This window comes from Oryzias melastigma, linkage group LG10 (assembly GCF_002922805.2).
Source record: "Oryzias melastigma strain HK-1 linkage group LG10, ASM292280v2, whole genome shotgun sequence".
Taxonomy (NCBI): Eukaryota; Metazoa; Chordata; class Actinopteri; order Beloniformes; family Adrianichthyidae; genus Oryzias; species Oryzias melastigma.
The window spans coordinates 17,334,298-17,350,907 of record NC_050521.1 but is presented as its reverse complement, the minus strand read 5'-3'; the positions used below and the strand labels follow the sequence as shown (position 1 = coordinate 17,350,907).

Sequence of the window (16,610 nt, the reverse complement as noted above, 5' to 3'; positions counted from 1 at the left end):
CACCCCCTCCCTCGGCGACCCTGAGCCGGGTGGACAGCGCTCGGAGTCGGCTGAGGAAGCTCAACTGGGAGCGCATCCCCAAGGAGAAGGTCGAGGGGAGGAAGAGCGTGTGGAGCGGGGCGGCCCCCGGCGAGGATGAGTTCCCTATAGACCTCAGCTCTCTGGATGAGCTGTTCGGGCAGAAGGAAAGCAAACCGAGGGACAGAACCAGCACCCTGAGGCGGCGGTCAGCGTTGATGCGCTGTAGATCCCCACAGGACCCTCCAGAGCAGGTTATTTCCTCAGAAACAACATTCATTATTCACTTTATTTGCCTTTTTTGCTTAAATTTCTCCTATTTACAGATTACTCTGTTGGACTCTAAACGCAGTATGAACATTGGAATTTTTCTACGCCAGTTCAAGATGTGAGTTTCTTTCTGCTTTTTAAGTTAATCACCAGCTTTAACCTAGTGTCCTTTTCGTGGCATTATTCTTCAAATGTGCTGATGTCTCCTCATTCGTTTGCTAAGGCTTTGATTGAACCTAAAGAATCCATATTATCCCCTTTAAGGCCCTAATTTTAAACCAGATTTTGTTCTTGGACTGTTTTTTAAAACTCATATTTGTTAAGCTAAACCTTGTTTCATTTTCAGATTTTTTTAAAGTAATTTCACCCCAACACACTTTTCCCTTAGTTTTTTTCTTTTTATTCTCTTACTGACACATTTAGACTCACCTGTTTTATCAGGTCCCATAATTTAAGTTTTTTATAATACAAACAACCTCTTACTTTTTCTAGAAGACAGACGCACTTATGAATATCACTAAGTAAATATAAAACTACCTGGCTGCATTCTATGCCCTCATCCCTGTTGTGTTTGTTTTTGCATATTAGAGTCTAAAATGTCCCGACTTCAATTGGATTTGATTTTTGTTGAGGAATGCAGCTATTTTTCCATAGCCCCACATGGAGAGAGAGTTAAGATCTTTGCCTTTTTTGTTAGTTTTTTCTCTGGTTGCTTTAAGCATTCTTACTTTGTGCTAAAGTTGTGCTATCAGATTTAGTTTTATCTTTCACTTTTTAGTCTATTTCCAGCTGTTTTTGCTTCACTTAATTAGTCCTCAGTCTTCGGTTTTCAACTAGTCACTTTCATCTGTTTTTAAGCATCGTTTTGGTCCCCTCGTATTAAGTTGATAACAGTTAAGTTTCGTCTTTATTGTTACATTTGAGGTCATTTATTGAAGTCTTTATGTTTCTGCCACCAAGTCAAGTCTCCTGCATTTAGGCGCCACCACAACTCTTGATAGATGGGGGTTGCAATGTAAAGGAGGCTTCTGAGCAGCTGTGTTAAATTTTAACCCTTTAACACCTGTCGCCAGAGACGCTTAATCATATAATCTTTACCAAACTTTTCAATTGTCAGTAGGGCTGCCACAATGAGTCAACTAATCAACAACTAATCCATTATTAAAATAGTCGACGACTAATTTAATAATCGATAAGTCGCTCCTTTATATTATATGGAGTCAGAGTGTAGTAAAGTTGAAAGTTATAATGGTATTCTGCTAGCTTTTTGGACTAGTTTGGCATTTATAAGTTATTTTGAAGTTTAGCTAATATTTCAGCTACATTCTAGCTATTTTGGCTAATTTAGGCTTTTTTTGTTGTTTTTTTAGGCTGCTTTGGAGTTTAGCTAATATTTCAGCTAAATGCTAGCTGTTTGGCTAATTTAGCCTTTTATTTGTTTTTTAGGATATTTTGGAGTTTAGCTAATATTTCAGCTAAATGCTAGCTATTTTGGCTAATTTAGTTTTTTTTTGTTTTGTTTTTTTAGGCTGTTTTGGAGTTTAGCTAATATTTCAGCTACATGCTAACTGTTTTGACTATTGAGCTTTTTTTTCAGTTTTTTAGGCTGATTTGGCATTTAAATAATATTTTAGCTGGCTATCAGCTTCAGCGTTTTTAGCTGCGTACTTTAGCGTTTTTAGCTTTAAATTTCAGCATCTTCAGCTATCAGCACTAGGATCTTCAGAGGCCAAATTCAGCTTAGACCATTCACACCAGCATTATTGCAGGTAATGTTATATCTAGTTTTTAGTTAGTTTAAAGCAAATGATGCTTAAAATGTGTGCTTTACATCCAGTTTGCCCATGAACTGATTAGTCAACTTATCAGAAAAAATACTTGGTGATTAGTCGACTATTAAAATAATCTTTTGTGGCACCTCTATTGATCAACGCCGTTTTTCTCCTTCAGAATCTGCTCAAATTACATTGCTCGTGTTAGCAGCTACAAAATTACAGTAAATTAAAGAACATGAACACTAGAGGTCCGTTGTTAAAGGGTTAAAGAAGGATGTTGAGGACGTGGCTCCAGTGGTGTGTTGACACCTGTTCATGCTCCTTCAACCGTAAAACAACACCCTGTCAAGAGAGACTCAATTGGTCATGTTTGACTGTCGCTAAAAGGTAATTTGACTTGTTTGGTTCTAGATAAACAACACTTACTTTGATTTAAATAAATGGATAATAATCATGTTGGTATACTTATATTGTACTTCATTTTTAGAGGTTGTGATTTTTTTTGGTCTAAAAAAATTATGGAATGTCTGGTTGGAAATTTGTGAAAGTTTGAGAACGCAAGTGGCTATTTACTGTCACGCCTCCATGACACTGTCAAACTGAAAATCGTTTCTTCTCTAAACAAGATGTTGAGACTTGCAGAGGGAGCTTTTGTATGAAAAAAATCCTCTTCTGTACACAAGCGTTTGTTTTCTTTGGCACTTTTCTGTGCTCTGCCCTGGACCAAAAAAAAAAAAAAAAACACATCAACCGTTTTTTTTTTTTTTTTTTTTTTAATGGGTGCAGTTTAAACCAAATCCAGTTCTGCGTTGTCATTGTCTGAGTTGAGACTTAAGTTACGTCATGTTGTAGTCTTCATAAGCCTCTCTTTGTTTCGTTTTTAGTGGATTTGGTTGAGCAATTAGCAATGTTTGTGTTATGAAAGACAGTTCTGCGGAAAATCATTAGTTCGTGTGTGACTTGATGTCATTCTGTTGGGTGTCAAATGATAAGATAATGACGGGATTGTTGGAGAAAAGCTTCAGACTGTAATTAGTGATCACCTTTTATGAGTCGTAGGATGAAAAACAGGGTTTGATAGACAAATATCAGAATTTGAGAAAGTGTGTCACTAAGCTAAAACAAAGCCAAAGGTTAAAAAGCCAGTCTGCTCAGTTTATTATGTCATCCAAACATCTCAGAGTCTGTCAGACTGTTTAAATGGACGTCTGATTTTTTAATTACTTTTAATGCCACTGCCAAACTACTTTCCAAATCCTTATTTGACATATTTTGTTGAACTTGATTATCTGCTGCAAAAGTTGTTTTTTGTGGGAACAATAGCCCAAAATCTACCTAACTCATGCTCTACTAAAACTTGCATGTCTGCAGGCCTGCTAAAGATATAATTAAAGACATCAAGCAGGGTTCTGGAGACCACTATGGAGCTGAAAAGCTTACCGAGCTCTGCAAGCTGCTGCCTGACAGTGAGGAGGTAAAGGACTTTTTGGTTGAAATCAAACAAGATTTCATCATTTTCTGGTTTAGTGTTGGATGAACATCATCTCTTCTTTCTTAGGAGGCTCGGCTGAGGAGGTTCAGTGGGGAGCGGAGCTTCCTCGGAGAGCCAGATCTTTTTATGCTGCTTTTAGTTGAGGTACCAAGGTGGGTGAACAATAAAATAGCAAAAAATATCACATTCGCTTTTTTTACTTTGTCTCCGCGCCGGCAGCTTTGTGTCACGGCGTGTTTACATAATGAATGGCGAGACCTTTTTAGTCGCTGTCATCGCTCAAATCTCCCTGTTATTCAATCCATCTGCCTCTCTCACCAGTTTTCGGCTTCGTCTCGACGCCATGATCCTACGGCAGGAGTTTGACCCAGCTGTGACCTCTCTGTGTGTGGCAGCCAGATGTCTCAGGGAGGCGGCGAGAGGTAAAGTAACAGCGGGGAGTTGTTTGTACTCCAGCACCATAAAGATCAGAGGCTGCGTTGTCCTGCTAAAAGGCTTTGCTTGGTGATGTCAGGCTTTCAGAGATAAGATTTTTGCATTTTTAGAGCAATTTGATGATTTAGAGAAAAGTATGACTCACTTTAGAGCCTCTTTGTCAGCTCCATGGCGAACAAATGGTTAATTCCTTTTTTAATTTCCTCATTAATTCTGTTTTTTCTCTTTTAGAACTACTGAGCTGTCCTGAATTACACTCCATCCTCCGTTTGGTGCTGAAAGCCGGGAACTATATGAATGCTGTGAGTTATATAAGTTCACTCTTTTATTCTCTTAAAAGAGGATCACTTCATTCGTTTCAAAATTGACTTTTTGTTGTGTGACTCTTGCTTTGCTTTTAGATGGAGATTCGTTGTTTTAGACTGTTTTGTGTGTTTGGTTTCTCAGGGTGGATACGCTGGGAATGCTGCTGGATTTCGAATTTCATCGCTTCTCAAACTGGCTGACACCAAAGCCAACAAGCCCGGCATGAATTTGCTGCATTTTGTTGCCATGGTAAGATCCTCCGTTTAAGTGTACAGTGGTGGTGATAGGTGAAATCTGTGCAGTAGATAATAGCTCTTCACTACTAACTTTGTACACTTTTCTTAGACATTTTCGCACTTTTCTCTTATTTTAATTCTCACAATTGAAGATTTATGTAACTCTGACAATCTGAGTAGAGACATGGCATAGAGGAGATTGAATAATGACAAGCTCAACAGCCAATCAGGATGCAAAACACTGTAAGAAAAAAAAATGGTGTTGAAAAAAAAAAAATCCATAACAGCAAGACTGCAAAAAGTGAACTGCAATATACCAAGGGAACACTGTACTTAAAAAACACATCAAAATCGTCAATAATCTGTTCAATTAATGTCAAAATGAACACATTTTCTTGCCTCTTAATAGAATTGTCAAACAACACAACAATATTGTAATAAAATGAGCCTTTGCACAGCAGTGGCAGGGATAGGCTTCAGGATTATGGATGTGGATTATTTATTTATTTAAGTTGTGGATTTTTTATTTATTGTATTATAAAAAATAGATAAGTTTTGCATCAAACTGTTTTGAGGTCCATGCTAGCATTTTTTGGCCCTAGCATGTACCAAAAGAACAAGGTGTCACACTGACTGTATTGTGTGTTACTGCCATAACTTTTTAGTAATACTTTGAATCAAGCTAAAGAAATAATGTCTTTTTGAGCTTGATGATTTGCTGTTGGAAAAGACCTACTTTTGGAATTGGATTTATTTTCTAGACGATTTATTTTAATCAGAGTGAAGTAAAGAAGTTTGAGTGTAGCCTTAATGGTCTTGACACAAGCTTTTATTCCCATATAAGGTGACAGACAGTTCTGTTAAAAGTAACTGGAATCAAGCATCTTCTGATCATAATTAAAAAGCTTGTTTATGGTATTTTATGTAAGGTTTTTAATTCACAAACTTAAATTTTACACCTAAATTCTACACCACTGAAACGCTGTCAGTCATGTTTTCTATGTAAATGTTGTTTCAAAGCCATCTTAGGATATTTGGGCAACGTAATTAACATTTTTGTGTGTGTTTTTTTTTTTTTATTGTGTCACATTTGCTAAATGATGTGTTGCTTGTTTCTTTGGAGACAATGGTCTGGTAATCAATTGTTTTGTCTCCGCAGGAAGCTGTGAAAAAAGACCAGAGTTTACTTTCATTTCCCAGCCAACTAGGACATGTCGGCTCTGCCTCCAGGTCAGTCCCTTCCCGAAATGTGGATCCTGTCTGATTCTGCCGTGCAAAAACAAATCCCTTTGGAAAAACCACAATATCCCTGGAAATTTATCAGAACACAGAGAAAATGTGCTGAGTGGGGAGTGTCTTAATGCCATACTAATTCCACTGCTAAAAGCTTTTTTCATTTCTCTATTTAACCCATGAAACTACAGTTTGACAGGAATCCCTTAAAGTCCCACGCTGATCATCTTTTGATATATTTTAAAACCCTCCCCAGTGGTCTTTTAATTATGAATATGCCTTTTTAGCCAACATTTTTTCAACTGTCATTTTTTAGGAAATATTTCTGCAGTAGTTCATTAGATAATCACCTACTAGTTGTGGTTGGCACGGAGTAAGCTTGCACTAATTTCCCATCATCCCTTTGTTTAGCTAGCTTATAGCTACTCACACCCCCACCCTAATATTACTGGTGCAACAGAAACAAGATCAATATCGTAGCTATTCAGTCGTACACTTTCGAGACAGATTCCAAACAAAGATGTAGATGGATCTATTTGTCTACAAGTATTAGACTGGAGTATGGAGCTTATGGCGTGCCGATTGTAGGTTCTATCTCCCAGCTACAAGATTTTCCCAACAGCAGCTCCTGATTCTCAATGATCTGAAAAAAGAACACTCAGTAATCCAATTTTGAAATTATCATGGAAATCTCACAATAACATGTTAAAAATACCAAAAACACTAACTCTATTGGAGTCTTTAACACAATGGATCACCCTCTCATGCCTACTGTTTATGTCTACAGGTTGAGTGAAGAAGGTGTTCTGGACGACTTATCAAAGCTAAGGAGCAGGGTGGCCACTCTCAGGGAAAATGTGCAAACTGAGGCTGAAATTCTGCAGCAGACCCAGTCTTTTCTGGAGGTATCAACCATGGTGTTTGATGTGTTAGCAAAAGTATTGCTTCAGTCAGGAGGGGTAAATTACACTTTTTTTGTTTAGATGGCAGAAGAGCGTCTGAAGGAGGCAGACGATGAAATAGAAGGTATGAGGATGTCAAGTCAAGCTCTGGTGGAGTTCTTCTGCGAGGACGACAGCACTTTCAAACTAGAAGAGACCTGCAAAGTCTTCCATTTGTTTTGCCATCGTTTCCAAAGAGCCGTCAAGGTCAGATTCTGGTTTCTATGATGTAGTTGTATTTAGTAAAGAGAACCCTTTAAAAAATACCAATTACCTTTGTTTAATAGGAAAATGAGGAGCGGGAGCTGAAAGAGCAGAAACGTCTGGAACGCCAGCGAGAGATGTTGGAAAAGCGCCGCTCTCTGGCTGTGTGTACCGGACTCGACCTTAACCTGAGTCTTGCCAGAGATCCTCCTCTCCAGGAGAACCAAGACGAGCTGGAGAAACTTTTAGAAAAGAACCTGAGTTACTCTTGGAGCCGTAGAAGTCTTAGAAGTTCCGATTCCCGTAGATACGCACACCACCTCCACAGCGCAGCCATGCTCAAGAGCTTCCCCGTGTTGGGGAGCAGCCCGTCGTCGAGCAGCTATCACTCCAACAGCTCCTCTGACCACGAGACCAGCGCCATACTCTGCAGCTCGCCAGAGACCGACGGCACCTGCTCGCCCATTGAATCAGATCCTCTCGTAGAAAAGGAGAGCAGAGGAACTAATCGACATCCTGTGGTAACGTTTAGTCCTCCTGAACACAAAGGTGGCTTCACAGTGAAGCAGCATGCGCCTGAGAGCATTTCTTATGTGATGGAAGGACAACGTAAGGCAACAGGACCTGAGAAAGATCCACACTTTTCTGCTTTGAACGATTCCAGCACACACTCTACTGTTTTAAACACTAGCCTACCAGCCCAGTGTGGTAAAAACCAGGCTTCTGCTTACAAGCAAAGGTTTGGCGTGACAGAAACGGACACAAATTTTCCTACTGAGGGTGAAAGCGAAGCTTCTTGCATCAGTGATGCTGTGCAGCAGTCCAGTCAGAATGTGCCTTCAGAATGTGACACTGGGACTTTAAAACATCTGAGAGATGATCCCAAACCACAGTCATCTCAAGAAAAAATACAACCACAGAAAACGGACATTCCACTTCCTGATGCAGCTTTAACTACAGAAGTGAGTTTTATGCCTCTGGAGGAGAACTGGATGCCCCCCAGTCTCCCGGATTTCGGTCAACCACAGCCAGAGGAGGCTTTGGACTCGTCTCAGGCTGAGAAGGAGATGGCAAAGTCTTACTCGCGTGTCGGGGAAACGCTGGAGTGCCACGCTTTGGTGAAGGGCCTCCGATCCTACGAAGCCATGTCACCCCCGACCTCTCCTCTCCCACGACCCACACCGAGCCTCTGCTCCAAGTGGAAGAAGGAGAGGGAGGTTGACCTCCGAGAGGGGGCGACTCCAGGTTCAAAGGAGGAGACCAGAACCATGAAGGTCTCTTTCCGCAGCGGAATAGGGGTCAAGAGGGGTCTTGTGGCGCGCAGAGCCTCCTCTAATGGCTCGGGCTTTCCCACCATGCGCTCCAAAACTGAGCCTTCAAGTGAGGCCTCAGTTCCTTCAAACACGCCCACTTCTACAAGGCTATCAATTCAGCGCAGCACGTCGGTGCGATCACCTCCCGCAGCTCGGCCAACTCTCCTCCAGGCAGAAGTGAGGAGAAGTAGCAGCACGCGAGAGAGAGCAGGAAATGAACCACAGACTCCCGGCAGAACCCCCCTGAACCAAAAGGCTTCAGACAGAGCCGTGTCAGACCAGCAAGCTCCTAGCAGCCAGCCCGCCTTCGTTCGAGGCGCTCCAATGCGTGTGTCCAAACGTCTCGCCCCCAAGACGGAGACCCGGATTCCCTCCCAGCCGCGCACGGTCAACAGCCCGTCATCGGCCTCAGCGAAGACCATACGAACGACTGTCATTTCAGCTGCCCGCAATAAAACTGCCAAATCCACAAGCGTCTCTCCTGCTGGCTCCAAGAACCCAACAGCTACACGGATACCTGGTCCCAAAATGTCTCGAGCTGCTGCTGCTGCTCAGCCCCTGTGGAGGTGATACAAAGTCTTCCCGGTGAAGTTTGCTCAGATTCTTACATGTGGTTTTTAAGCCTTGTCTCGGCTTAAGTGAACCGTTTTTTTTTTTGTAGTTTTGAGTACTTGAGGTTTAAACATATCTTATGAAAAGCTGCACTGAGAGCACTGGGAGTAATTAACATCAACCTTATGTGTTACAACGTAGTGGAATCCTATACAGTCTACCTCTTTTTTTTCCACTGGTTTCTGTCCTTTTGCAGGCAACGGGGCAACAAAAGATGTCTTACTGGACCGGTTGACATGTAGATGAGCTAAAATGCTTACTTCACCGTCTTTAAATTCAACCACTCTTAAATATCTTTAGTCTGGAAGAAAAGTCTTTTTAGGAAGTATCCCAAATGTTTGCAAACACTGTGGCCTTTCCCTGGAGCGATCAATGTTGTCAAACGAAGCGCGGTACAATATTTAATTCTTTGTTCTCTTAAGGGAAAGGCCTCATCTTAATGAAGCACTTTAAAAATTCAGAGGGTGGCTATAAGCGATGGCCGTTGTTGACTTTTTACATTTTTTTAATGAATATCTTTTAACTTTATTGAATAGTATGATTTCACTGTATTGTTTGGAGCTTTTGTAAACAAGAAAGGAAGAATAAAATTGTGAAAAGAAGTGTCACTTTGACTTTTATTTACATAAAATAACCATATATATGTATTTTTTCTGGTTTTATGCAAAAAATGTGCTGATAACACAGAAGCTTAGTGTCTCCAGTCCTGCCTACTTTTAGCACTCACTTTTTACTCCTCCCAAAGTCCCTCCTTTCACATCTCTTGACACACTCACCCCGATCCTGTCAACAGCTGTTGCCATGGGAATGCTGCGGACGTCCTGGGGAATCTGTTGGCAGGATTGTTGGCGTGGAGGGCGACTGTGGGTGTAAGGTCCCAGTGGGAAATCTCTCTTTATAGACCACAGTGACGCCAAGACCCCTTGGGAAAGGCAATAAACTGGTGCCTCTTTGTGTTCCTGTGTCTCCAGTTGTTGGTCAGTCGTGTCCTTTTAACCTACTGAAGTGTATAAAGGTGACATCATCAACAGATCGCCAATGGCGTGGGACAAAGACATTTTTGTAGACTGGCTTTGAAAAGATGTTATGGTGAATAAGAAACATTTGGGCTTGGAAGACATAACAGTTGCAGATTGAGGTCCAAAAATAATGTTTGTTCTTGCTTTGTCTGTTTATACACTTTTGAGACCACTTAGATCTAGTTAAAGTTCAGAAGTAAAGTCTTTAAGGTATATATTTGCATTTGCATGTGTAGATTAAAAACGATTAAGCAATAATAATATTATGTTAATTTTTGATGTTGCACCAAAGTCATAACAACAGAAAAAGTCATATTTGACTTGGTTTTCCTTCATTTTTAATTCAAGTAAATCTGCCGCAGCAAGAGGGTTTTATTTGACTTAGTGAGTGTTTTATTTTGAAAGGAACTTGTATTTGCTGCTCTGTGCCGTTTGTTGATTTGTTTGTATTATTGAAAATAATATTTCGAGGCAATTGAGTACTTTAAGTGCACATTAGGTGTCCCAGCTAGGACTGTAGAAGTATTGATATTTAAAAGTCAGGACATATGAGAATAAAATACTGGTAAAAGTTGAAAATGTCACTTAAAATTGTTAAATCAAAGTAAAATTACACAAATAAAAAAGCAATAATACACACAAACAAATACAACTCAAAGCTACTGTATTTATGACAATGCAACAGACATTTTTTCTGCCTTTTTGTGTATAATCAGTCTTTCATAGAAAGGAAATATTATGACTCTGTGTAGGCTATCCCAAAAAATATCTGAATAAGTAACTGCTGAAAGTAATTGTAAACTTTTTAAGCTTTAAAATCACGCAAAAATCATATTTTGATCTATTATTAAATAAAATAAAAATGTTAATGGTAAAGGAGACTTATCTTTATTATTATTTTTGTTATATTTGTTCTTGTTTTCCATGTTTTGATTTGCAAGTTTTAAATAAATCTAGTCTTACTATCAAAATAAAAAAAAATGAAAGAAACAAAAAAGAGTCATATCAGATTATCAGATTGCTTTTGCGCATTAGGCTGCAGTGACGTGAATAAAATCAGTTGGGCCGCAAATGATGAGAGCAGAACAGCTTGAGGACGCCCTCTAGTGTCAACTAAGCAACCATGTCTAGTCGAACTACAATTCCCAGGTTGAAGGACATCCGTTCGCTTGTATTACGTCACGGACAGCTCCCCGGATGCGGCTATGACTGAATATACAAGGCAAAAAAAGATCGAAAGCTAAGTGGCGGTAAGTCACAAAGTCCTTCAGATAACGGTGTTACTGAAAAAGTTTTACTTTTAAGCTGCATATATAACGATAAAATATTTTTTTAGATACATAATAGGTCCTGTGCTATTGAACCTGAACAAGTTCTTTTAAGTTTGTGCTTTGAAAATTCATTTTCAACTTGTTTGCTAATTAGCTAGCCTCATAGGCATCGAAACCGCTAGTTCCTTAGCTTAATGCTAGTCACGGGAGGAACGCCTAGTAACATTGTGTTTCACTTATAATAATTAAACGTAAGTATATAGTACATTGAACTTTATTTTTTACGTTTGATCCACTGATTAAAATTAACTTTCTCGGTGTTGTTTACTTCCGAACAATGAAAGTAGCATCGTTACGATAGCGGTACGCCGAATAGCTACTTGCGGTGGCTAACTTTCATGCTAACTCACTTAAAATACCACATACGTTATAAATGTTAGTACTACTCTAGATGTCTATTTTCTATTTGTTTTTTGGAAATTTATTCCATCAAGAAATGACAGAGTTGATATACTTTTGCTAGAACTCTTTCTATTGGTGTTTGTCCGTTATTTTTGTTTTCACTACTTATTTGCCCCCCTCCTCCCGTTTTGTTAGGTGCTGCAGCCCTAGTGGTCGTTGGCAGGATGCAGACCATTAAGTGTGTGGTTGTGGGTGACGGGGCAGTTGGTAAAACCTGCTTACTCATCTCTTACACAACCAATGCCTTCCCAGAAGAGTACATTCCAACAGTGTTTGACAATTACAGCGCTCAGATGAGCGTGGACGGCCGCACCGTAAGCCTCAACCTATGGGACACAGCGGGCCAGGAGGAGTACGACCGGCTGCGCACGCTGTCCTATCCCCAGACCAACGTTTTCATCATTTGCTTCTCCATTAGCAGCCCATCCTCCCACGCAAATGTTAGGCACAAGTGGCACCCCGAGGTGTCCCACCACTGCCCCAATGTGCCTATTCTGCTGGTGGGCACAAAGAAAGACCTTAGAGGGGATACAGAAACGGTTAAGAAGCTAAAGGAACAGGGTCTGGCCCCCACCACCCACCAACAGGGCAATGCCCTAGCCAAGCAGATCGGAGCTGTAAAGTACATGGAGTGCTCTGCATTGCAGCAGGATGGCGTCAGGGATGTGTTTGCTGAAGCCGTCAGGGCATTTTTGTATCCAGTCACGAAAAAGAATCCCAAGAAGTGTGTGCTCTTGTAAGAACTGCTTCCCAAGTTTGGACTATAGAGAAGGAGGATGGAGATCCACTCATGCAGAGGACGGCTGAAGAGAAAAGGTCAGGCATCGGCTTGGCCCCACACCACTGTTAGTTTTAAATTCAACCTGTCACGTCTGCTACGGCATCTCACCAACTTGCAACAAGGACAGCAAACCATATCTCTTTAATTTGTCTGTATTTTTAACATTTGATATTTACACAACTCCAATTTTACACCTGTTCTTCATTCATAGCTCCTCTGCTTTGCCTTAATAAATGCTGATAGCAGTTGCTACGAAGCCATAACATCCAAAACAGCCGACCCAGCAAGCTTCCCTGTCTGACTGGAGAGAGGAGATCTACCTTTGTTCAGGTGGAGAGCTAATGACTACCTCATATTCTCACCAAGATTGCATCTCATGACTCTCAAGCCAAATTAACACCAGGATGCCTCGACTTGCCAAGTTAAGCATGCCCAAGTAGGGTTGGAAGACGGAATGAATTTCAAGGAAGTTTGGTCTGATTACAAAGTGATGGCTCCAGGTTTCGATCGCAGCAGTTCCACCGGTTGTGTGTTTAGTGCTGTCTGAAAGCCCCACCCATTAGAAGCAGCACATCATTTGCCCTCTGAGGTTTTTGTGGCCTTCCCTAATAGTTCAGAAGTGACACAGGATTCCTCAGACTCGCAGTGTCATGAAGCCAGACTGTAACACAACTCCTCCTGTTTTCATCTGAACTCAAACCGAGTGCCATTAAAACACGCCTAAGATTTTTCTCTTTGATGGGGATGAGGTAAAGGAGGCTATTTAGTCTAAAAGTGAATTTACTCTGTAAATGATTTTTTTTAATCCTGAAATGTTTTAACTTACACTTGTAATGGCCAAAGTTGAATATATTTTTTGTAATAGTTTATCTGTAAAATGTATGTGTGCTGTCGTTGATTATCACCTATGATGAACTAGAACGTCATGTTCCTATTGTCAGTTGTCTTAAGGTCTATGAAGACCTGCAGGATCGAGTTGTAGTGCCTAATACCACAGTATGTTTCAATATGTGCTTTTTCTTGCTTAATTTTACCGGTTAGTTGACTGTTGTTTCAACGCAGTGTCGTAGCAGCATCATTAAGCACAAACGTGTGTAGAACGCCTTTCATTTGGTCTGATGGATTATCTAAACCAAAGACCCGTAAGTGCTCCTGTGTCGAACCCAAAGGTTTTTTACCACTGTGCTTTAAGCACCGCGAAGAATTTTGAATTCAGATCCGACCAACTTCAATTTATTTTTGTAATTTCTTCTCTTGACATTTCCTGCCAGTAAATGCTCTCAGCTCAAAGCCTTTTGTGTGTGTGTGTGAAGCGCAGGTGCTAAACTGACATCTTGCCTGACAAGACTGTGTGCATTTGCAAACCTCGCAGGGCCACGGCTCTGCGCAGATTGTGGTTTACATCTCAAGCCTTGCAGTTTTGCAGCGGAGGCAAAGCACAAGTGCAGCAAAAACAGTGTAGGTTGTGCCTCGTCATTTCAGTTGTCTCTTTTTTAAGTTTTGGAATAATGAACGGTTTCTCGTGCCTGCTTACAGTTACCAGCAATAATGACACCCGTCTGTCCTGATCATTTCTGCTGCACTCTCATGTGTGGCTACTAAACCTGTGTCGTAGCCTAGAATAAATGAAGGGAGAACACACACCTGTGGGCTCTGCCTCCTGGAGCTGTATGCTACCATGTGCATGGTACTACGCTTTTACACTGGGAACTTGATATGTAGAAATCTGTAATTGTTTTATAAATAACAAAAAGCCTATTTGTATAAATGAACTAACAGATGATTTTAAATTATACCAAATAAAATGGTTCATTTGACTACTTCCTTGCCGCCTGTGAGCTGAACTTATCGACTCGTTTGTTCTCGGTTACTATTGTTTGCAGCTCAGGAAACCACACCAAGTTCCTTTAGCATTCCCCTCAAAGCTCCTTCAGTTACCACCTCTGACCACTAGATGGACTCAAACCTCCAGCTTTAAATAACAGATTTCTAAAAGCTTCTTCTTTTGCCTTTTAAGTAAATGGTCTGGCTTTCAGAACCATCCTTTAGCTAAGCAGATGCTAACAAGTTTAAACAGTTTCAGGAGTTCAACACTCCTGCTGCTGCTGCTCTCTCAAGAATTCAGTTAACCTTTATGTGTGGTAGCTCCTGACAAATGACAGATGTGTTGAACCCCACCAGAGGCTCATTAAGCCCTTCACAGTAGCCTTCCCTCTGATCTGTAAATGATCCATCTGAAGGATTTTTGCAGCTTCTCTTTGGACAGCAGGTTTACATATTTACAACTCCGCTGGAGCTCCATCCAGTCAACTTTTCTCAGACCATGAAACCTGCAAACTCATCAAGATTGGGTCATATTTAACTCAGGAGTGTGAGCGGAAAAAAAATGTTAATGTGAAAGAAGGCAGAACTCTTGGTTTAGTTAATATGGTTAATTTTTAACAGGTAGATTTCCATGTTCGCAGCCGTCATCTCAGAACCTCTAATTCTCCTTTATTATTTATTTATCCAGTGCTTTAACAAATTATGGTTAAGGATGTCAATTTCTCAAATATTTATGTTTTAGAAAGCCAGGTAAAAGGCAACATGAGGCTGTTGTCATAGAAACAGGGCATTTAGACTTAACTTGCAAGCTTTTGAGCATTTTGTTTAGTCTTTATTGAGTTTAAAAAGCATGCAAACAAAAAGTGCTTTTATTTTTTTATGTCAAAAAATGACTTTACAGAAAAGCCATTTTATTCCAACAATGTTATATTTGCTACTGCAAAATTTATTTTCTTAAATTTTAGAGTAAAAAGAATCAGATAAGCAAAAATATATAACTTTAAAAAATGATTTTTCTGAATTAAATTAACTAATAAACAGGTTCCAGTGTTTGTCTATCAAAGAAATCTTTTAATGAAAAGGAAAAATTTAATTATTATCTTTTTTATGCGAAATGAAAATGAGTGGTGAGCTCGACAGCCTAAAAAGCCTCAGAGGACAACTGCAGATGATTATTTGATATTTTTCACAGTATAGAAAATAGTTTCAAAAAGCCGGTCTGATTTAAACAGATGAGATGAACCTGCGCAGAAATGACAGGGTGATAAAAGCGCCACAGCATCCGACACATCATCACCCTCACTGCCTCTGATCAGGATTTTAACTTTTCACTCTTGTTTCAAACAAACCAGCTGAAATAATGAGAGTTTGGTTTTTCAGTGAGTGATGCTCTCTGTGTAGTCACACAGCTGCCCTTGCCTTTGGTGAAATTCACTCCGCTCTCTGTTTCAGGGTAGGCTGACCAACAAACCTCCTTCCTGTAAATCATCTGTGGAGCGAGTGGGAGGGATGGCCCCTACTGGGACCTTTATCTCGGCTCTGTCTATTCCCTGGTTGCCCTCCCTCCCTTTCTGTCTGTTTGATGATGTTCCGGGTGAAGCCAGGAAGGCTGGAGAACCAGAGACGCTCTACTCCTCATCGTGGAGAGATAAAAAAAAAAAAAAAGTCCCAAATCTAAAGAGAAGGGCCTGCAGCGAGAGTGAGAATGAGAAAGCTGCAGTTCTGCATTCCGATCAGACTGTTCCAGCTGGAAGAGGGGAAAATGAGATTGGAAAAAGAGCAGAGCAAAGAGGAGGCTGATGGTTGCTCTAAAAAAAAAGTCAGACGCAAAGACAGCATTAATAATAAAGAGGAATTGAGCTGAGCTCTCCTAAGGAAGAAGTGATTGATGATCAGACAGTGGAGAGATGGTGAAAATAAAAAAAGGATGAATCTGCAGAAGACACCAAAGCCCCAAAGTGAAGGTAGAAAGCCTTATTTACCTGTGTTATAGGCTTTGAGCTATTATGAGAGCATAAAGGAAGAAGCCAGAGAAACCAAAACGAAAGATGCACCGGTCTACTCAAGTATTAATTATGTTGGTTTGTAGCCAGGAGGCTTGATACCAGTAAATGTGACTCACTCAAGGAACGATGTAAGTCCTCAAGTGGCCTCACAAGATTCCTGATCATCTGTGAAGCCAAGTAAAAGATTAACCCGTCCTCATGAGACATCTCAGGTTATGTTTTTTCTTTTTTTATTATTATTGCTGCACAATGCTCCAGAATCCACAAGAGGCTGTTCACACGCTGCTTTTCAATCGTGTCAGTGTCACCACTGAAGGGGAGAGGCCAGATGGCTGGAGGTGCCAGAGCAGGGAGACTTTGACACGCACAGAGCTCCCAGCCCTGCAGTGAAAAACAGAGGAACAATGAAGGA

At 40.6% G+C, this 16,610-nt stretch overlaps 2 protein-coding genes across 4 annotated transcripts; both read left to right on the top strand.

Moving 5' to 3' along the window:
* The first annotated feature begins 13 nt into the window (after nucleotides 1-13).
* Nucleotides 14-9,451, top strand: fhdc2 (FH2 domain containing 2). The gene is made up of 11 exons (XM_024284017.2): nucleotides 14-272; nucleotides 345-406; nucleotides 3,435-3,537; nucleotides 3,622-3,707; nucleotides 3,877-3,977; nucleotides 4,222-4,292; nucleotides 4,438-4,545; nucleotides 5,692-5,762; nucleotides 6,553-6,670; nucleotides 6,749-6,913; nucleotides 6,994-9,451. Exons 1-11 carry the CDS (start codon nucleotides 237-239, stop codon nucleotides 8,791-8,793), a joined length of 2,721 nt encoding a protein of 906 aa, XP_024139785.2. The 5' UTR covers nucleotides 14-236; the 3' UTR covers nucleotides 8,794-9,451.
* Nucleotides 9,452-10,726: 1,275 nt separating this feature from the next.
* Nucleotides 10,727-16,397, top strand: rhogd (ras homolog gene family, member Gd). Of its 3 annotated transcripts, XR_002920496.2 has the most exons (3): nucleotides 10,727-11,104; nucleotides 11,723-12,403; nucleotides 15,645-16,397. XR_002920496.2 is itself a non-coding variant. In XM_024283624.2 (2 exons), the coding sequence occupies exon 2, from the start codon at nucleotides 11,752-11,754 to the stop codon at nucleotides 12,325-12,327; it is 576 nt and encodes a 191-aa protein (XP_024139392.1). In that variant the 5' UTR covers nucleotides 10,728-11,104; nucleotides 11,723-11,751; the 3' UTR covers nucleotides 12,328-14,190. The 3 variants fall into 3 exon arrangements, 2 of the variants coding, with proteins under 2 accessions (XP_024139392.1, XP_024139393.1); XM_024283624.2 differs by lacking the exon at nucleotides 15,645-16,397 and having other exon boundaries at nucleotides 10,728-11,104; nucleotides 11,723-14,190; XM_024283625.2 differs by lacking the exons at nucleotides 10,727-11,104; nucleotides 15,645-16,397 and adding an exon at nucleotides 11,115-11,376 and having other exon boundaries at nucleotides 11,723-14,190.
* Nucleotides 16,398-16,610: the final 213 nt, after the last annotated feature.